General features: G+C 46.2%; 1 protein-coding gene across 5 annotated transcripts in view; it reads left to right on the top strand.

Annotated features, from left to right (window-relative positions):
- Window positions 1–18,267, top strand: part of auts2a (activator of transcription and developmental regulator AUTS2 a) — a 245,975-nt gene that overhangs the window by 200,606 nt on the left and 27,102 nt on the right. For all 5 annotated transcript variants that reach the window (XM_062558016.1, XM_037466775.2, XM_037466772.2 and 2 more), the window contains one exon: window positions 17,494–17,542. In XM_062558016.1, coding sequence (XP_062414000.1) covers window positions 17,494–17,542 — 49 coding nt within the window. The remainder of the gene's footprint in view (window positions 1–17,493; window positions 17,543–18,267) is intronic.

Genomic DNA, 18,267 nt, shown 5'->3' with positions numbered 1-18,267 from the left:
AGCTTGGGCTCTCCGGGCGAGGAGGGCATCGCTGAATTCATGGAACATGACAGCTGTTTGGATAGGGAAGGAAATAGAAAATCAGCCTTCAACATCACTCCTAAAGAACTTGACGCGTAACAGTCGATACACTTTTTTATACCGTTTGAGTCGTCATACTGTAGGTGTGCCCTGTAAAAGAAAAACAAAACAAGGAAAGGTTTGGCAAGTAGAGGTCGTCTTCTTCTTTTTTCATCAGCACTAACCTTCTCACCCATGTCGTCAACTATGAACAATTTAAAGAAAACATTACTGAAATCTGCACAGTAAATATTCAAGAAACAGTCAGTTACACACCAGGTTCTGACGAAGGAAATGGGCTTGTGGATGGGTTTGGGGCTCTTGTTGTGTACAGCCTCTGGCTTGGGCCAGGTTCTTGTGAGGTTATCTTAATTTTATATTTTGGTCTATGTCAGCAGTGTCAAACTCATTTTCGGTTTGGGCCTTTGATCAAAAGTGGAAGGAGTGACGTTAATTTTCATAGGACCATAGGTCACCTCTAAAGGTATTTTTCAAGAAGTGGTTAGTGCTTCTAACTTGTAGACTTGAATATAATAACAGTTTATTATTGGTTCTGTTGTCATTCCTTTCAGGGTCACTGTACTAATGATAATCATAGTATGTTAATATGTGATATTAATAATAATAATCTCATACCATTACTTCCATTACTTGTGTCTAATTCCGTATGCATACTGTAGGGAAGGGACCACCTCGCTGGCACTCCATCCATCTACTTTGTTGTCTGTTAGAGACATCATTAGCCATTTATAAGCACGTCAACTAATGGATTCGTGTTGATGCATGAACACAAGAACGCTCCATCAAGTCCTCAATTTCATGAGGCCCCCGTGTGATTCATCATTAGTCACCGTGTTGAGGACGACATTTCACAGGGTCGTGTGTTTTGGTGCAGTATCCGGTGGGGGACATGCACAGGGAGAGAGGCCACAGCAGGCGCGTTGCCTTTACCGATGATGGCACTGAGCACACGCACTCCCCTGTCCTCGCACTAAAGAGCTTGATTGCAGATGCCAACTGTTCTTATGACAAAAACGACATCTGTGAATATCTGCTTTGGAAATGAATCTGGCCTTGAAACGGAACATTGACTTTGTTTTCCGTCTTCATGGACCAATTAGGGCTAACGGATTAACACAGTCGCATCAATTTGAAAACAATAACGGCATCGCTGTTATTCCTCTCGTTTGATAGCAGTGTGGCCCCACTGTGCCCATTAGCGTTACAGAACAGCAAGCATCCCGACCTCCACAACATCTTCGCCCCATCTCGCATACATCCCTGGGGATGCTTTTTTCTTTAATCTAGAGAACACACACAAGGCCGTGTGTGTGTGTCTCTCTCTTTCTCTGTGTGTGTGTCTCCCTTGCTTCCTCCTCTCTGGCATTCTTGCTACAGTTAATTAACAGTTATTAGTGTTAGCGCAGAGCACCGGATAAGATGTCACAAATCATCAAGTCTCTAGGTGCAGTTCCAGCAATTAAGAACACTGTCGCACCTTCCCCCTTCACAGTCATTTGGTACGCATCCAGGTTCCTTTTTAGACCTGAAAGCACTAATCAAATCATTTCTGCTCAGAGATTTTGTCGTCATTATTTCAAGCCCTAACAACGTGGGACTCCCAACTCATCACCTCCCCCGGCCCCAACTCCTAACTGCACAAGCATGCACAGCTAAACTTTCCTCAGTGTCGGCTTTTCGATTACTGGCGCTATAGATGTATCGCTGTAATATAGTACTCAGTCCAGAGCATGTGTGAGTGTTAAAAAAGGTTGGGGGAAAGTTGGGAGATGGCAAGTGTTTGTTAATGCTGACTGTGACTTCTCTGATCCATTTGTCATCCGTCTAAGAGGAAAGTTAACTGTGTCCATCTGAAGTAAAGGGACCTTGAACAGTGCTTCTTGTTATCATTACCCAGTCCCTGCAAACGCTGTTGTTTATTTGCCATTTCTTTCATTTATGGCCTATACAAACTCTGGCCTCTTGCTCTTCTCCCGCGAAAGCGCAGTGGTGCTCAACAGGGGCAAAGGGGGCCGCTGTTGAATGAAGAGTAGTCACTACTGACATGTAAAAGAATACCACTGCTCTTCAGGATTCCTGTTGAGATCGAAGCTAATCAAACTGTGGTCCTGTTGTGCAATGTGGCACGGACTGACAGCCTTGATTGAACCCCACTATTGTTTTTAGAATTTAGCTAATAATAAAGCTATGATAATTGCATGCACTGTAGTATGCACTGCTGTACTGGTAGTGTGTGTTTGTCCTGTTTGCCTTTTCCGTTTGTATTTTAAATAATGGTTTAGTCTTGAAACATTGTGCAGAAAAAAGTAATTATTTTTTTAAAACAATTGTTGTTTCGTAGTCCCTGATTTATACGCTGTTCCTGTTTGCGGCACATTCATTTCATTCTAATCAATTTTATTTAATTTGCAGTGATGAACTAAATCAAGTGTGAACATCTCATTAAAATATGAAAACACATAAGCTATGCAATTTGTTAATTTGTTTAGATTCAGCCCAAAACAAAGCAGGAAACTAACAACGGAACAACACAATCAAGAGGACAAGCTCAGAGAACTGATTTACATAACTGAATAGGAAACCAGCAGAAATATTGTTGAGTATAAATTAAAAAAAAATCTGTAAAATGTGATGATGGTTTTAGTACTGCAAGCACGCTTTATAATGATCCTAAAGCGTTGAAGGTAAACATGTCATGTATTAGAAAAACATATTTACCGATAAGGCTTTTCACTCACATAGGGTGATTTAAGTAGAGCTTCTCCAACTTAAAGGTGTAACTTGTGAATGTAGTTTCTTTTCCATCCACCATCGCTTACCAATGGGAAGGGAGATACTACCGTCCCACAATGGCTCGCAAAATGTAAAGGTTCCTTCACTTGTACAACTATAATGAGCATGGGGCCATATGTTCTGTATTCAATTGGAGTTTGAGGTCAAACATTTAATTTAGTCGGGGGCACACTGCCAGCTTTGTTCTTGTCTTTTCATGGGAGGCAGCCAGCATCCTTCTTGATGGTCCATGTCCAACTTCCTCCTCCCCGTGGGCCGCCGCTGTCAGGTGTCATCGAGATGATTCCCCGTTAACTGTTGTTAGAAATGACAATCAATCAATCAGCAGCCAGGAATCATCAGTCGAGCAGAGAGGGACAGTCGGACAGTGTGTTTCAGGAAGAAAGAAGAGCCCAAGGTGATAGCTCAGAGCAGACAGGCTGCTGATATGACTGGACTGGGCGTGGCTTCTACCTGCTCTTAATTAAAGATGAGATCAGGGAAGGGCCGGACACATCCATCTTCAGGTTAGGTGTAAGTGAGGGTGTTGGTGTGTGTGTGTGTGTCTGTGGTGCTTCATACTGTGTGGTCATATTAGAAACAATGATAGCTATCACTGTTGAGTAACATCAGCAACTCTTGAGAGGCGTTGTTACCTTGGAACGATCTGGTCTCAGGGGTCGGACTATGAGACGCACCAAATAAGCTTTTACAATCCTAGCCATGAAATTTGTAAAATGTATTTTCCGCATGCGTACGAAATACAGCTTTTTAAAATTGTGTATCCACCAGGGATGTACACAGTAGCGGGAACACTTTAGAATACAATGCAATCCAACAGCCGGCTGGATGTGTCCGTGATGGCTGGTTATAAATAAAAGCACGATTGTTCAGTGTTGTCACATTGCACACCAACCATTTCTTCTTGGAAAAAAAATGGCTTTGGCTTGTTTCTCATTGTCTGGTGTGACAGCAGGAGTGAAAAGTTTCTACCTCAAAGTCTGCATGCAACCAAGCCGTTGAGTGAGCACACTAACATACACCAACACTGTCATATATACAGCAGTATTCTCAGTATGACACAACTATTTGCATTCATGCCAAGCGTGCACACGCACAAACACAAACCAGGCACAAAGGATATATTGTGTTCACAAGCATCTTAACAACAGGCTTAAAGGGAAAGTTCATAGGTGTGATTAACATCTAGTGGTGATGAAACAGAGCGTTTAGGAGACCTACGGGGTCCAACACTAAAACCGCAAATGGACCAGTGTTTGGTTTGTACACTCTGGGCCACTGTAGAAATATGGGCCTGCAGTTTAGCACACGCCATGAAAAAGACCCTCTCTATGTCGAAACAAGCGGCGCATTTAAGGTAAAGAAAACAACTCTTATTTTCAGGTGACTACACACGTGCTTCTCAATATTTTTTTCCGTTTCTGTAATAGTCGTACGGACAAGTAGTTGATATGAAGAAAACAACGAGCCTCTCATCTGTCAGAAGGTGGGAACCGTCACAAAAATCCACGTTCTTGGTCATTACCTTATTGGAGTCAGCCTGGGTGGCTTTGGAATGAAATGCGTCCGTTAGAAGCAAGGATCGCTAAATAGCATTAGTTTTGGTCCTCTCCCCCGGTCGACCATGTATACGTAATCACATGGCGTTCAATCTAGTGGTACTGCCTCGACCCATTGGGCAGCCCTGGGTTAGACGCGTAGGAGCACCGCTTTAGGAATATCAAAAGCCTGGTTCGGATGAACAAGGACGGACTGAGCTGCATTTGACTGCACTGTCGGAACATCCCCAAATGTCCACAATATCCTGTAGTAATACAGTACTCATGGGAGGTTAAACAAGTCCAAACGTGGTGTTCTACCCCGCTCATGGCTGAAGATGAATGAATTCATTTTGATTGCTCCCCCCCCCCCCCCCCCTCTCCGTCTGTCCGTCCGTCTCTGATGAAGGTCTCATCAGGGGGGTTACTCAGACACTGAGGGAGCGGTTTCATTTTCCCCTCATTACTGCAGGCACTGGAGACTCACCAGGCTTCAAAGCTGCTTGATTGCATTATCAGGCATTTGGTTTTAACACAGGCATAATCTGTGCCATGTGACAGGGGAGCCCGGCCAACATTACAGCGCCGGGCTGGATGGAGGGGAAGTGCACCTGGATATCAGGCCTGGGATGGATACAAGTTTCTTTTTGGTCGAGACATCAGTGTTTTCCCTGCTCCGTTGTGGCCAATAAATTAGTTAATGTATCATTCCTATGGTATTTTATGTTGAGGTTATATTCAAGCAACACTTACCATTCTTCTTCTTCATTCAGAGTAATTAGTACAAGTCATGTAATGTAAGACCCTGGTCTCACCCTGCAGTGCTTTATTTGTTAAGTTGATTCTTTCAAAGGTCAAACACAGGCAATCACCGTATATCACTCCAATAATCATTGGCCGCGGATAAAGAGCTGTAAAAGAATTGTAATTATCACCATTTTAGAAACGGTAATTACGGGCATCATTAGAATCCATCATTATGTTTTAAGTGGGGCCACGGTCCACTACCCCGTTGTTCATTATGCTCTGTTTTTATCTTCTCTCTTCCATCGCTTCCTCAGTGTGTTGAGGGGAAACATTAGAGAGCGTTTTGGAATCAGAGCCAATTTAAACATCGGTGTGTCTTGTCTACAGCTCCCTCATTCATTTTAAACCAGGTGTCACTAAAGGCTTCACCCTGAACTGGTTCAAATTTGGTTTGGAGAAAGAGATCACAGATGTTGACGTAGATTACGATATTTTTTCTGCTTCTGTCAGCCAAGTATAAAAGTCAGAGAAGACAAACCCCTCCGCCCAGACTGTAAAGGAATGGCGCATGCCCAGGGCCTCGACCCCGAACTACTGAAAACGGGTCCCACCAGTTGAGAACGACCGCTCAGAGGGCACTGAAGTCGCAGAGCTTAACTGAAATGAAAGAGAACTGAAAGTAGGTAACATTTAACAATCCCTGCAGATCCACCTGGTATTCTCTCTATTCATGAGACTCTGCACAGCATCGACTGCAAGCCAGCTGATGTTTGTATTCAGCCGTGTAGCGGTGAAGCGTGCACAACGGATAAGCCACAGTCTTCCTGTGGATGAATTAGTAATGCTAAAATATTCCCTTTTGTCTGTCTAAATGCTGTGTGCAGCCCTCAGCCTGGTTAATATAAGGGGCCCTCTCCATTTTTCATGCGCTTTTAATCCTGGGATGGCCAAATTGCTTTTTAATGCTGAGGAACATGATGTTTTCCGAGTAACGGGTGAAAAATACATCAGCAACGTGCAGAACAAATCACAGCCGATGTTTTTGGGGGGTAAAGGAACAAAGCAACACCACAGCGAAGAGGAGCGAAACCAATATGTTGTTTTGACACATCTGTCTCCTCAGGGGTCTCAGGAGGACACCTCCCGCAGGCAGTGATGCTGTGTGTGTTTGTGTGTGCTCAGCGGTGTGACTAATTGCGAATCACACGTGTCGGTTGTTTAAATGAACGGCCTTACACACATGCAGATCACTAGCGTATGGCTCCAGATAGGGGGGGGGGGGGGGGGGAAAGCCGATACTAGTTGGCATGTCATGTAGGTACTCTTTGTGAGCGCCGCTGCCTGTGAAGTCAAGGGCAGCGTCAGGTGCTATTGTGTCAGAGGATGACAGGTGTTCGGAGGCCTCTCTGCCTCTGTCAGATCTGCCTGCACGCCAGAAGCTTTAGTGGAGTCAGTGCCCGGCCTCCCTGGAGCATGACTAAAAGACACTCCTCTAAGATCCCTGGTCAGAGAGTCAGTGAACCCACACCGAATGACTTCCTCGGGAGGGCCCATTGTTGTCACACAACAATTTGGTCACCGGAGCAGACTAATCAGTCGGGAAACACAGCCAGCGCTGCCTCTACTCACAATTCCACCGAAAACCTTATTGTTAAAGCTTGCAAACGGTAACTGTGTCTCCTCACTGTGTTTCCATCTGCAGACCAGTGGCTGTGGGTTACCGACTGATCCTTTGCAGTTTGAACATTTAGAAAATGACACCGCTCTACTTTGTCAGTATAAAAGTATGAAACCCTATTTCAGTGGCGTAACTCTTGACATTGATGCTACCACCAGACTAAGGAAAACAAGTAGTGACGCTAACAACGCAAACCATCAGTAGTAAGAACCATTTGAGCCAAAAGCCTATTTTGGCTGTTAGTGTGTGATCCATGTGGGCTGCAGTATTCATTCAGCCCTTCATCAAAGTGAATTTAAAACTTTATTGAACAACAAACTTTTTTATCCTTATGTCTGTGGACGCAGCACATGCCGGGTCCAAACCGCGTGTGTGTTTGTGTGTTTGTGCGCGCGTGTGTGTGTATGGGGGGGGACGATGCAGCTTGTCTCTGTTGCCAGAGCAAATCCTCTTACAGGGCCTGGGTGTTTGACATGTGTGTCAGTGAGAGACGGGGAGAGAGCGCGACAGACAGCGAGCGGCCCCAGATCATCTGGGCGAAGCTTGTTGTTTGTAAACACAGTGCATGATAAGCCCCAGCAGAGACAGGCACTGATTATTGGGCTTAGTGCTGCCTGTTGACTGGGTGGCCCTTTGCACTGAAGGTCCGCTGTGGCCCCAACTGACAGCAGGCCCCCAACATAAACTCACACACACACGCTGAACGAAACCTGCAGACCCAAAACTACGTCAAAACACACACACTGGCGCTACTTTATGCGTCTCGTGGTATCAGTTTAACAGCAAAAACAAACTCTTAAAGTGGCTCGTTAGACGCAGTTACATAAACACAAACAACACTCCGGTTCAGAAGGCATCTCACACACACACACACACACACTTCCAGAGAGAGAAGCCGCTCTATCTGCGCAGTGGGAGCCTCGATCCACTCAAATAACCCGTGGTGAATGTGCTGTTGTCAGGTGGCCAGCAGTGGCGCCTCACAATGTGCACATTTAGGACCTGGGGCCTCGCGGCGGCACGGGGCCTGTGGAGGAAAGCGTGGAATGTGTCCCGCGGGCAGATGCGGGCCACTCTCAAAGGCATCTCTATTACGGGCGGACAAGCAGGGCCTTATGTCATGGTCACCAGCCTCAGAGGCACATTTCCAGACTGGTGCCCCGCGCCGTGCCAGCACGCGCCCTTGTGGAAATCTACCGGCCCACACTGCGCCCCACTCGACACACACATGGCTCACATGCGCCGCTCTGACAAACCAGCATTGTCTACTGAAAGAGAGGAGTCATGAGTGCTTCAGCGAGATCCAATGTGTGTCTTTGTGATGCCGTTGACGATAATGAACAGAAATAAGGAAGTGGAGAGCTGTGTTGTTCTTCCTTTTGATATCATTGTTCTGTTTCCGTGACATCTTGCAAAGACTTCCGTCAAACCTGGTATGTGATAACCGGTGCTGGGTACCGGCGGCGTGATCGAGGGCCAAACGTGACAGGTCTGCCTCCAGCCGCTGAACTTGTATCGATAGTGACAGATTAAAGGCCCTGTGATCTCGTGAAGCGCCAGGCTCTGCCGTTGATTGCCATCCCTGCTGATAACGTTGCATGCTAATCATTGTAAACATCGTGTTGTGGCTTTGACACACTTAGGCTTATCTGTAATTGGTTTAATTGTTACTAGCGTTTAACGAGATCGTCTTCCAGATATGCTGAGTGCCAAAGGCGTCTGTGTACGGGAGAGGCTCCCTCAGATCTGCCATGCTGATGGGGGCATTAGATCGACACTAACTCCTCTCGCTGTGCTATTAATGAAAGGCAGCCACAAGCCAGTGTGCACATCTGATAAAAGGGGCTTGAGATGAGGGTCATGAAATATTTAAATATACAAGGCTTCAAAGTGGAATGGGCCTCTCGGTCTTGTCAGCAGACAGACCCCCTGCAGCCCCGCCGTGGTGCCCGTCTCAGGCCCTCAACCAGTTCCACATGTGGGTCACAAACCACCACCCCACTTATCGACGGTACGGGCTGCGCCAGGGGGAAAGTGGTGGGGATTCACAGATGAAATTGCTCCTGTCTCCATGGACGCATACACCCAGTCAACCCTTCTCCTGCGTTCTAGTGTTACACAGATGGGGGAGTTGAGCAGCAGAGAGGCGACGAGGTCAAGAAGGATTTCCCAGCACGGTGTCAGACATGTTAAAACGCCCCGTCCCATGACACCAAGCTCAGATCCCTGCAGCACACGTGCTCACGCAGTCTTCTCCAACCACAACCATAAGGCCCCCGCTATCACATACAAAAAGTATGAATGCTCCTGGCATTTGGGTTCTTTGCCCAGCGGAATCATCATTTGAGAACCTCTTGAGGGGACAAAGCACGACTCACCTTTCAGCCAACAAACAATCAGCAGATCAGCCCTTGTGTTCCTCTTGTTTTTTTGGGGGGTTTTCCAAAGGGCCAAACCTGCCCATTTCTCACCCTTCTGTCACACACACACCCTCCCCCCACAGTAGGGAGGCCCCTCTAACGACCTTAATTAGCTCAGGCTCTGCAAAATGCAATGAGAAACCCCTCACTGACCAGCGGGGGCCTGGGATGCGATGGAGGAAGAGAGAAAGACAACGACAGAAAGGGAGGGTGGGGAATGGGGAGGCGGAGGGGGACCTCCCTGCTGTCTGTCACCCTGGTGGCTTTTGATGTCCGTGGCCAATCTTGTGTCCCCCCAGAGAGCCTATCATCAGGCCCCACTCCGGAGCTGTTGAGCATAGAGAGAGCCTTGGAGAGGCTGGTTTGAGTGGAGTGCAGTGGGTGTGGGGGTGGATGACTGGGGGTGGATGACTGGGGCTGTCTCCGGCGCTGCCTGACAGAATGGTCTTGACGGAGCGTTTCAGAGGCCTAATCCCTCCAACCATACTCCTGCAGCCGGGCGAATCACTGGGGGGGGTCTGCAGAGGGTCAGACAGGCTTTAATACCATGCCTTAGTGGTGATTTCCTCAGTGCCCTCCTGGAGCCCATCCTTTTTAAATAACACAGCAGGCTCCTTTTCTTCCCCACTACCTCCCTGTTTGGCTCCTTCTACCATCTCCATCTTGTCTGTCTCTCCACATCTCCTCCTGTTTTGTTTTCTTCTCCCGCTCTCATCCTCTCTAGTTCCTCCTCCTTTATCTCTCTGCCTCCCCCTGGTCTCCTTGCTCCCATCGCGCCAGTGAGGAGAAAGAAACAAAAAGGGAAAATATAATCCCTGCCAGAGCAGTTGCTCTCGCTCGGTATTAAGCTGAGGCCTCGCTGGGGGGTTCCAGCGCCACAGTGCTTTGGTTGTGGATGTCTGCCGGGTCTCCGTAAATATAAAGACATGCAGATTAAGGGGAAAAAATGAAAGCTGGGGGTTCGTCATGCAGCGGGTTATCTGTCAGGAATGTTTTGTCTGTCTGGGATACGGCTCCACTGTAATGCTTTAGAGAGAAAATTGGGGTCAAATTAAAAGGAATTAATACTACTCCTTTTTTATTGTCATTGAGATCAAATGCCACTACAGGCTTGAATGCCGCACATGTAAATTCTGGTTTGATCATTGAATGACAGCACTTTAAATAAGGAAACCAAATTCAAAACAATTTGACGTGGATTTGGGAATTTGTAATTATACCGACATCAAATGAAAATGTTACAGACAAATCATGTTTAATATGCACAAGTGTGTGTGAGTGTGTGTAATTTGAGGCGGGGCACACATATGTTCCTTTCTGTTCAACGACGAGTGATTGACTGGTCTGAAATTATCCACACCATCGCAGCCCACAGCCCACATTCCACAGCAATGTCTGTAATTTAGCCAAAAAAGGTCTCCCATTTCTTTTGTGGCTCGGCAGAGGACCGGGGAGAGGCTGTGTGTGTCCGAGGAGGGGGGGTTTGATTAGGCATGTAACTGAACCATCTGAAGCAGGGAAGGTTAAACCACTTTTCTCCGCTGCATTGTTTTCCCCAGTGAGCCTCCCAGCAGACATTCGACTGATGGCCGGTGAAGGAGGCTTGTTCCCGCTGACAGGCCGCTTCTTTCTGTGCCCCGCTTTGTCAACTGCATCTGATTATTGCCCACCAGATCCAGATAATGTCTGCTATTGATCGGACCATTTGTCTTGACCTCCTACGGCCCTCCCTGCGTTCAGAGAGCGCGGGGGAGATAAGCAGATGGCGATAAGCACGTGACATTTCTCTACATGCTTTAACACCCCAAAGAAATTCTTTTTCCGCTGCCGTAGCGGCTGACATGTGATGTGAGTTTCCCATCTCTCGACTCAAGGTGCTTTATTATATCAAAAGGGATCTGGTTTTTGAAGTATAGTCATTGGATCAGATCTACGCTTTCATCCATGTCAGTCAATCTTCTTAAAGGTTCCTAGATTGGAGTGCTGCAGGAATGAGTCCGAGGATTTGGAAATGATTCAGCATCTCTGCATTTTCTCAAAGTCGATGGATTTTTAAAATATGAGTTTTTGTTTAGATACCTAAAATATGGTGATTGAAACCAGCTGAAGAGATTTTTTCAAGTTTTCAGCAACACACAAAATACGTATTTTATGCGTGAATTTTCAAACATTTAAGGCTAGTTTATTTATCGCTTAAAATTAGCCTTTTGCGTCTGTTGATTGCATTCACGCCTCAAAAATCTTAACTGTGGTGTTCATTGAAAGAAGATAATCTTGCTGGATGGATGTTGATACACGTTTGTTGGCCACATCTCTTTTTTTCAATAATAATCTATCAATAGAAAACCTCTTGGCTTCTTGTTTGAGAAACCATTGTAATGCTTTTGGGGTTAGCCTAAAAACTCCCTCATCCCTCAACCAACTGTGCTAAACCCTGAAATAAGGGAGAAAAGATATACAAAGTAGAGATTTGGTTTGGCATTGGTATTTACAGGTTATTATTGAAAAGCATGTTTGTTTCAATGCTCATGGTCCTTAAATCTCCCACTTTCTGTCGGGATATTTGATTGATGATTTTACTGTCAGCTTTTCCAAAGGCTTTTTCCACTTTTGGCTTGCTATGTTGTCCCAGTTTGTGTCAGGGTTTTTAATGCTGGTTACATTTTCCTTTGTGCCCGTGTGTGTGTGTGTGTGTGTGTGTTTCCATGCCCAACCGTGTGTCATCCCTACATTAATACTGGCGATGAGTGACAGATTAATTTATGTGTGGCTACGTGTCTGAGGAATTGGGAAGAAAGGGCCTGTCAGTGCTGCTTGTCGGGAGGGGGTAGAGATTAGAGCCCGTCGTCATTGACAACCCAGTGCAGGCTCGGAGAGATAAGGTTGGATGTAATGACTGTAAAAAAGAAAAAGAATTCCAAATTAATTTTTTTATAACATCACTCCGTCTTCGAAAGCCACAGTTTCACAGTTCTTGGATCGCCCTGCAACATTTGGAAATTTCAGATCTTTAGCAACAAGGAGGGTGTGATAGAAACCCAACCCCCTCCTCTGAGATGAATTAAAATCCTTTTTTTAATCCATGTAAAACAGGTTTTATTTTCTTTGAACTATGTGTTTCTCGATCAAGCATTATCTTGTGAATTCCAATAGTGGAATTATTGGGTAAATAGCCAGTACAACAAAATGAAACATGGTCCTCCGCTGTGTGACTGTCTCTATGATTCACTGCCAATCATTATGTTTAAGACTGACCAGTCAAGCTGGTGGCGTTTGCATCCATAGCTGGATTCCCAAGATACCAGAATGTATTGCACACATTTTTAGAATTTGTCTACAAAGGAATTCAAAGACAGCCAGATGGCGTTGAGTCCTGGCAAACAATATTATGGTGCACCACCGTTACCAAATGGAATGAAGTGTGGAAATGTGCATGAAACGGCAGAGACTTGCATGAAACTTATACATTGATCAAACATGTATTATTAAGTTTCCATTACACTTACAAAAGATTAAGTCTTTAAGGTGTTAAGTAAAATGTATAACATATATGACTTATTTTAAGAAATGCTTGCGGTGTGGTATCAGTCGGTCCTCTGCTTTGTTTGTTGCTCAACGACTACATATATTACACACATAAATCCATGCATCCTGTTCAGACATCATTGTCCCCAGAGGATAAATCTGCCGTTTTATCTAGATCTACCATCAGGTTGCCATGAAATGTAATACAGATATATTACATTTGGGGTTTTGCATGTCTCAGCAATTAAAGGGTGAATAGACATGACATTTAGTATACAAATTCATGTTCCCCTCAGCATCCTGTAGTGCTTTTACTATCTCAGGAGTATGTCAATCTCATGTCACTGGGAAGGGAAACAGTCTGTGAAAGACTCAACCCACCCGAGATGACTGCTGTTCACCACATACAACATCTTTGTTCAATGTCACAAAGCAGATTCCTTTTCCATTTCCTGGCCTCGGCATCTGATCCTACGGTTTGAATAATAAGGGTTTTTTTCAGTGCTTGTAAAGCAAAGGCAAGGCCCTGAGTCAACAGGCAAACGTAATAAAAGCTTTTAACATATTACATTGCCAGCACTCATGTTACACTTATCAGTAATATTTTAAACAAGGGCAGATTTGGCATAATGGCAGGAAGGCTCATAAAGGCGGACCGGTCCCCTGTGATTGTAAACTAGGAGAGAGTTCCTGTCAAATTAAACCATGGTGGTGGGGGGGGGGGGGAGAGGCAAACAGGCCTCTGGTGTCTTTGAAGTTGAGAATCAGCATCCAAAAAACAGAATAAAAGATGACAAAATGTCAGTGTGAAGCTGATGGTCTATAGACAGAACTCGCGTGCCCAGACAGCAATTACTGAGATACACAGCATACATCCAGACACTGTGTTTGATCTCAGCGCTCCATGCTCTCCCACAGGCAATGGGGTTTTTTTTTCACCCAAAACTGTGCAGGGTTCTCATTTTTGATGTGTCTTCATCTCTGGCGTTGTTTCATTTGAATTAAAAATAATGTGCTGTGAGCGATCCGGACGGCGATTGTTTGGCAGCGCGGCTGTAATCACAGACTTGTGGTCGCTCTCAAATCTGATAATGGCCATTTAAAATGGAGAACAGTGGCTCGTTCATGCTGCTCGGCGCACACAACCGTGAAAACAACTGTGAGCCGTTTCCTGCCGGTGGTAGACATATAAATACATATCTCGATGCTAGCCATGTCAACTATTTTGAAGCCAAACCACGACACGCCGCTGATCGCAATAACCGCTTCAAACATAAGCATTCCTGTGATCTAATTACATGTAACCACAGTTGGTACATTTGCAACTCATTTTAGACGTGATTTACTGCGTTGTCATGAAGCGTGCACAGCTACATAATGTCAATGTAGTGCAGTAACAAAGAGGTTTTCCCACCGCCCATCAGCAGTAGTTAGCCAGGGGATGAATCACTTCATTAGTTTAAGTTGTTCAATGCACAGTGCGTACATCTGTGAAATGTGCAAGGGTGCGTAGCAGGAACCTTGAACCTGGCGAACACAGGCCATGCAGGCGGCTGTCTCTCCCAGGCCCTTTTGTGACCACAGCCTTTGTCCTCTGAAACTGAACCAAGTGAGGTAAAAAAAATTCCTCCCCCCCCGAGATGGTTGTTCACGTTTTTATCAAATGTGTCCCTGGGCACAGTTCCAAGGAAACTTGATATGGATAAGCACATTTCTTCCCAACATAAACTCGTTTAACGAGCATCTGACTACAGTTTTGAGAAACAGGCTGTTGTGGGGATGTGTGCGAATTGGTTTTGCCTCCATGAATTAACTGTACATCCCATTTCCCATGACTCCATGTTGACCGTTCTAGACCAGTCAGCGCACCCGCCGCCTCTCCGTTACCAAGGGACGGATTAGCATCTCAGCTATGAGCTAAGTCCGTTTTCTGCTCTGTGATTCCTTGGGCTGAACTGGCAGCGAGACTTTATTGTGCACCCATTTACCTCCCAGCCGAGCGGGGTTAATGCTCATTAGACAGGCGTTGGGATGCTACGGATCTATGCGCTATAGAGGATTTTTTTTTTCTTCCGTTTTGCATACCATTGAACCAGGACTCCTCCAGTGAGATGAACCAGGGCGAAGATGGATGAGCGCCGTTGCTTCTCGGGTAAATGCTACTTTCAGGCGTGCAGTGAGAATCCTAACGGGATGGTGTCCCATCTTATAGCTGCAGGATCCCTTTTCAAACACACTCCGTGGCACCAATAGTAGGAAGCGACTGGGAGGTGGTCCCTTGGTGAAACCGCTGAGCTCTGCCAGTTCCAGCAGGGTTGGTTTTGGGTTTTTTTTTTGGGGGGGGGGGGGGGGGGGGGATCCTGGGTGGGCCGGCTAAAGGAAAAATCCTTCCAGGACTTTGGTTAACAAAATTATAAGCGTGCTAGTCATGATTTATGTCTGCAATGTCAGTGAAGGAAGCTTGTTAAGTTTTTGAGGGCCGACGAAAGCTCAAATCGAAGGCAAAAGGACCCGATGCTGCTCTATTGCCATCTGACCTCCCTTCAGCCCAGTGGAGTGGGACACGCTCCAACAGGAAGACCGGCTTGCTGGCTGCGAGGAGGCTCATGCCGCGCATAGAGGAGCGTTTTGTTTTTGCCTCCCCTCGCGGTAGCAGCACCCTACTGGGGAATTCATCAGGGGCTGACATCATCTCACTCCGAGTGAGAGAAAGAATATCGTTCTGCCTTCGCTGTCCCCGCCCTCCCTCCCTCCCTCCCTCCTTGCTCTCTCTTCTTCCCTCTTGTTGTCTCTCTCTCTCTCTCCCTCTCGCTGCCTCCTTATCGAGCTGTATTTCGCCGCCGCCTCTCCTTTTGCGCGCCATTTACGCAAAAGGTAAACCCGCTTATGTGCAATCGACTGAGGTCGAGTCCAAGTCCGCCTGGAAACCAGGAAGTAGGAGGAAGTGACGGTGGAAGCAGCGGCACTGTGGCAGTCAGCCGCCAGATGAATGGGAGTTAGTCTGCGTCTTGGTAGCGGATGGGGCGAGGCTCTTTTGCGCCCACGACCGGGATCCGTCGGAGAGCGCGCGGCAGCTGAACGCACAGCAGCCTGTTCCGCGTGAAGTTGAAGCCCTCTGCGCGTGTGGTTTGGCTGCGTCTCTGTCCCCACAGAGGGAACCGGCCGTGCGCTTTGTTGGATTGGTTTGCTCCGTCGGACGCAGCCCCTCGCTCTGTGCGCACCGGCCCACGGACCCTCTCGGATCTTGTTGGTTATCTTTCACGGATTTTCCCGACAGGAGAATATTTACCTGAAAACCAGATCACATTGTGTCCAAAAGGTGGATGAAGGGATTTTTGCTCTCTCCCCCTCTCTCTCTCCCCTTAGTGCTGATGCAGTAGCTATGCGTGGCGAGACACATGGGTCTCTTTGTCCAAAAGGCGCAGTAGCTTTGTGAACGACTTTGGATTTTTTTTTTGTCGTTTTTTCTTGGAAAGGCTTCTTCTTTCTCCGCATGGCTGTCCTCGATCCAACCGGAGTAGACTTCGCTGCATCTTGTGTGGATTACATGATTTGAAAAAAAGCAGAATGTGAAACGAGGTCATTTTCACCAGACGGAGAAAGTAATACGCTGACTTATTTGCCTTCTCGTTCACCTTGCGCACATCAAAGGTATGCGCGCTGACTGCGAGCCGCTTATAATCTTTTATAATGCATTGTGTGTGTGTTTTCATGCTAAACCATTTTGGTGTCACCCCTCACGCTGTCATTTATTCAGCAGCTTTCGTTGTTTACATCCTGTCAGTGTTGCGTTAGTGAGTGCGCGGCCGATTCGTGACAAGCTTGTTCAGCATTTACCTTGTTGCCTTTTCTTGTTCATTTTTATGTTGATATTACATAACTTGGCTCATCCTGCACCTCCGGAACAAAACGTTTGGAGGATATTGCACGGGTCGCATAAGCTGTCACTGGACGTCGATTTAGAAAATTCAGTCATTGTATCACATTTAAATGCATTACAGCAAACATGCCTTCACGTCGTATTTTGATGTGCATAATTAAGCACAAAATCCACGTAGCGAGTTATCAGACATTCCTTTTATTCAGAAAAACTTCTTCTTTCCATGTGCCGCTCAGCGGGTGTTGTCTCGTTTCTTTCCTTTGCGCGCAAGCGGTATTTACTTTGTGATAACAATAACACTCTTTCACCTTTCACCAATTGCGCGAAATAAACGGAATCTCTGACCCTAAAAGCTTTTAAAACGTCGTATAGTTTCCACGTGAAGCTCAGCAGGAGGGATGGAGGTGTGTTGTCACGGAGCAACAGTGCCCCCAAGTGGCGAGACTAAGAAGAAGCTTGTTTCACAGTGTGAGACCCGATGTCGGTTTGGGTCATGATGCTCACGTTACCCAACTAACTATGGATTAGGGATCATTTTGTAGCCCCCCATAATTGGTTTGAATTTGACCTTTAAGATTTCAAATTGAGAACATAAATCCAATGATCAAAAATAACATTTTTTACATTAAAACCACATCATACATCTCGGCAAACCAAGTTGAATTTAAGGATTATAATGTTACGTTTCTACTGGAAAGTTTGATTCAAGCATCCTAATTATTTACCATAACCCTGTAAAATCAGTCTTAAAGTGAGGTTTGGAAGTCTGTAAAAAAATTAAAAAAACATGGCACTGTGATATTTGATTCATTCCAGTCTTCTTTTTTTCAGATATCCGATGCCAGCTCAGAGAAATTTTTCAACACAGCTGCAGTTAAAGGTACAGACATTTTGTGTTTACACAGCGGTAAAATATTGTCTATGTGACGTTGCAGGTGTGTGGCCATTGCCCTTGGTGTTATTGCCGTGTGGGGGATCCATTAAAGTTTGGTTGTTTAAGATGTAATAATGTGCCGGGATGCACCAAGACTTGAGCCGGAGGAGGAAGCTGTACTAATGCTGCAGGGAATGAAGGAAGGGTAAGAGAGGCATCTGTTTATGGCCTCAGTGTGCCAACACCACATGTGACCTCATTATCAAGTCACTAATTTGCTGTTAAAAGCCGCCCCATTTTCTCCGGCTCGCGGATAATGGTGGTCCCCCTGCGTGAATGGACATTCCTCCGTAATGGGGGGGAGGTACCCTGCAAGGCAGGAGGGAGGCTCGCAGACGAGGGTTATGACCCCTCCTGGGCTGTGGCATGAACGAGGCCGACTGCCGATGAAAGGTCCTTCAACACCCCCACCCTCTTCCTCGTAGTGCCCTTGTCTGCGCAACGCAGGCCTCTAAACACATTTCCCACATTCTGGCCTTTGATTCCCTCCTGGGCTTGATTTGTGGCATCCATGTGGGGAGGGGGGGGGGGTGTGGTGGGGTGGGGGCTCAATGGCCATGCTTGACAGGGAGGTTTCCTTTTGAACATGCTTCTCTGTGGACTGATTTGGTTCCCTTGAAAGGATTAAGGCCCCCTTTGTGCAGCCTAAATCAACAGAGGGCCTCCCTCAA

The sequence above is a fragment of the Pungitius pungitius genome, chromosome 16 (genome assembly GCF_949316345.1).
Source record: "Pungitius pungitius chromosome 16, fPunPun2.1, whole genome shotgun sequence".
Lineage (NCBI taxonomy): Eukaryota > Metazoa > Chordata > Actinopteri > Perciformes > Gasterosteidae > Pungitius > Pungitius pungitius.
Note: the sequence above shows the minus strand (reverse complement) of the source record. Positions and strands in the feature narration are given on the sequence as shown.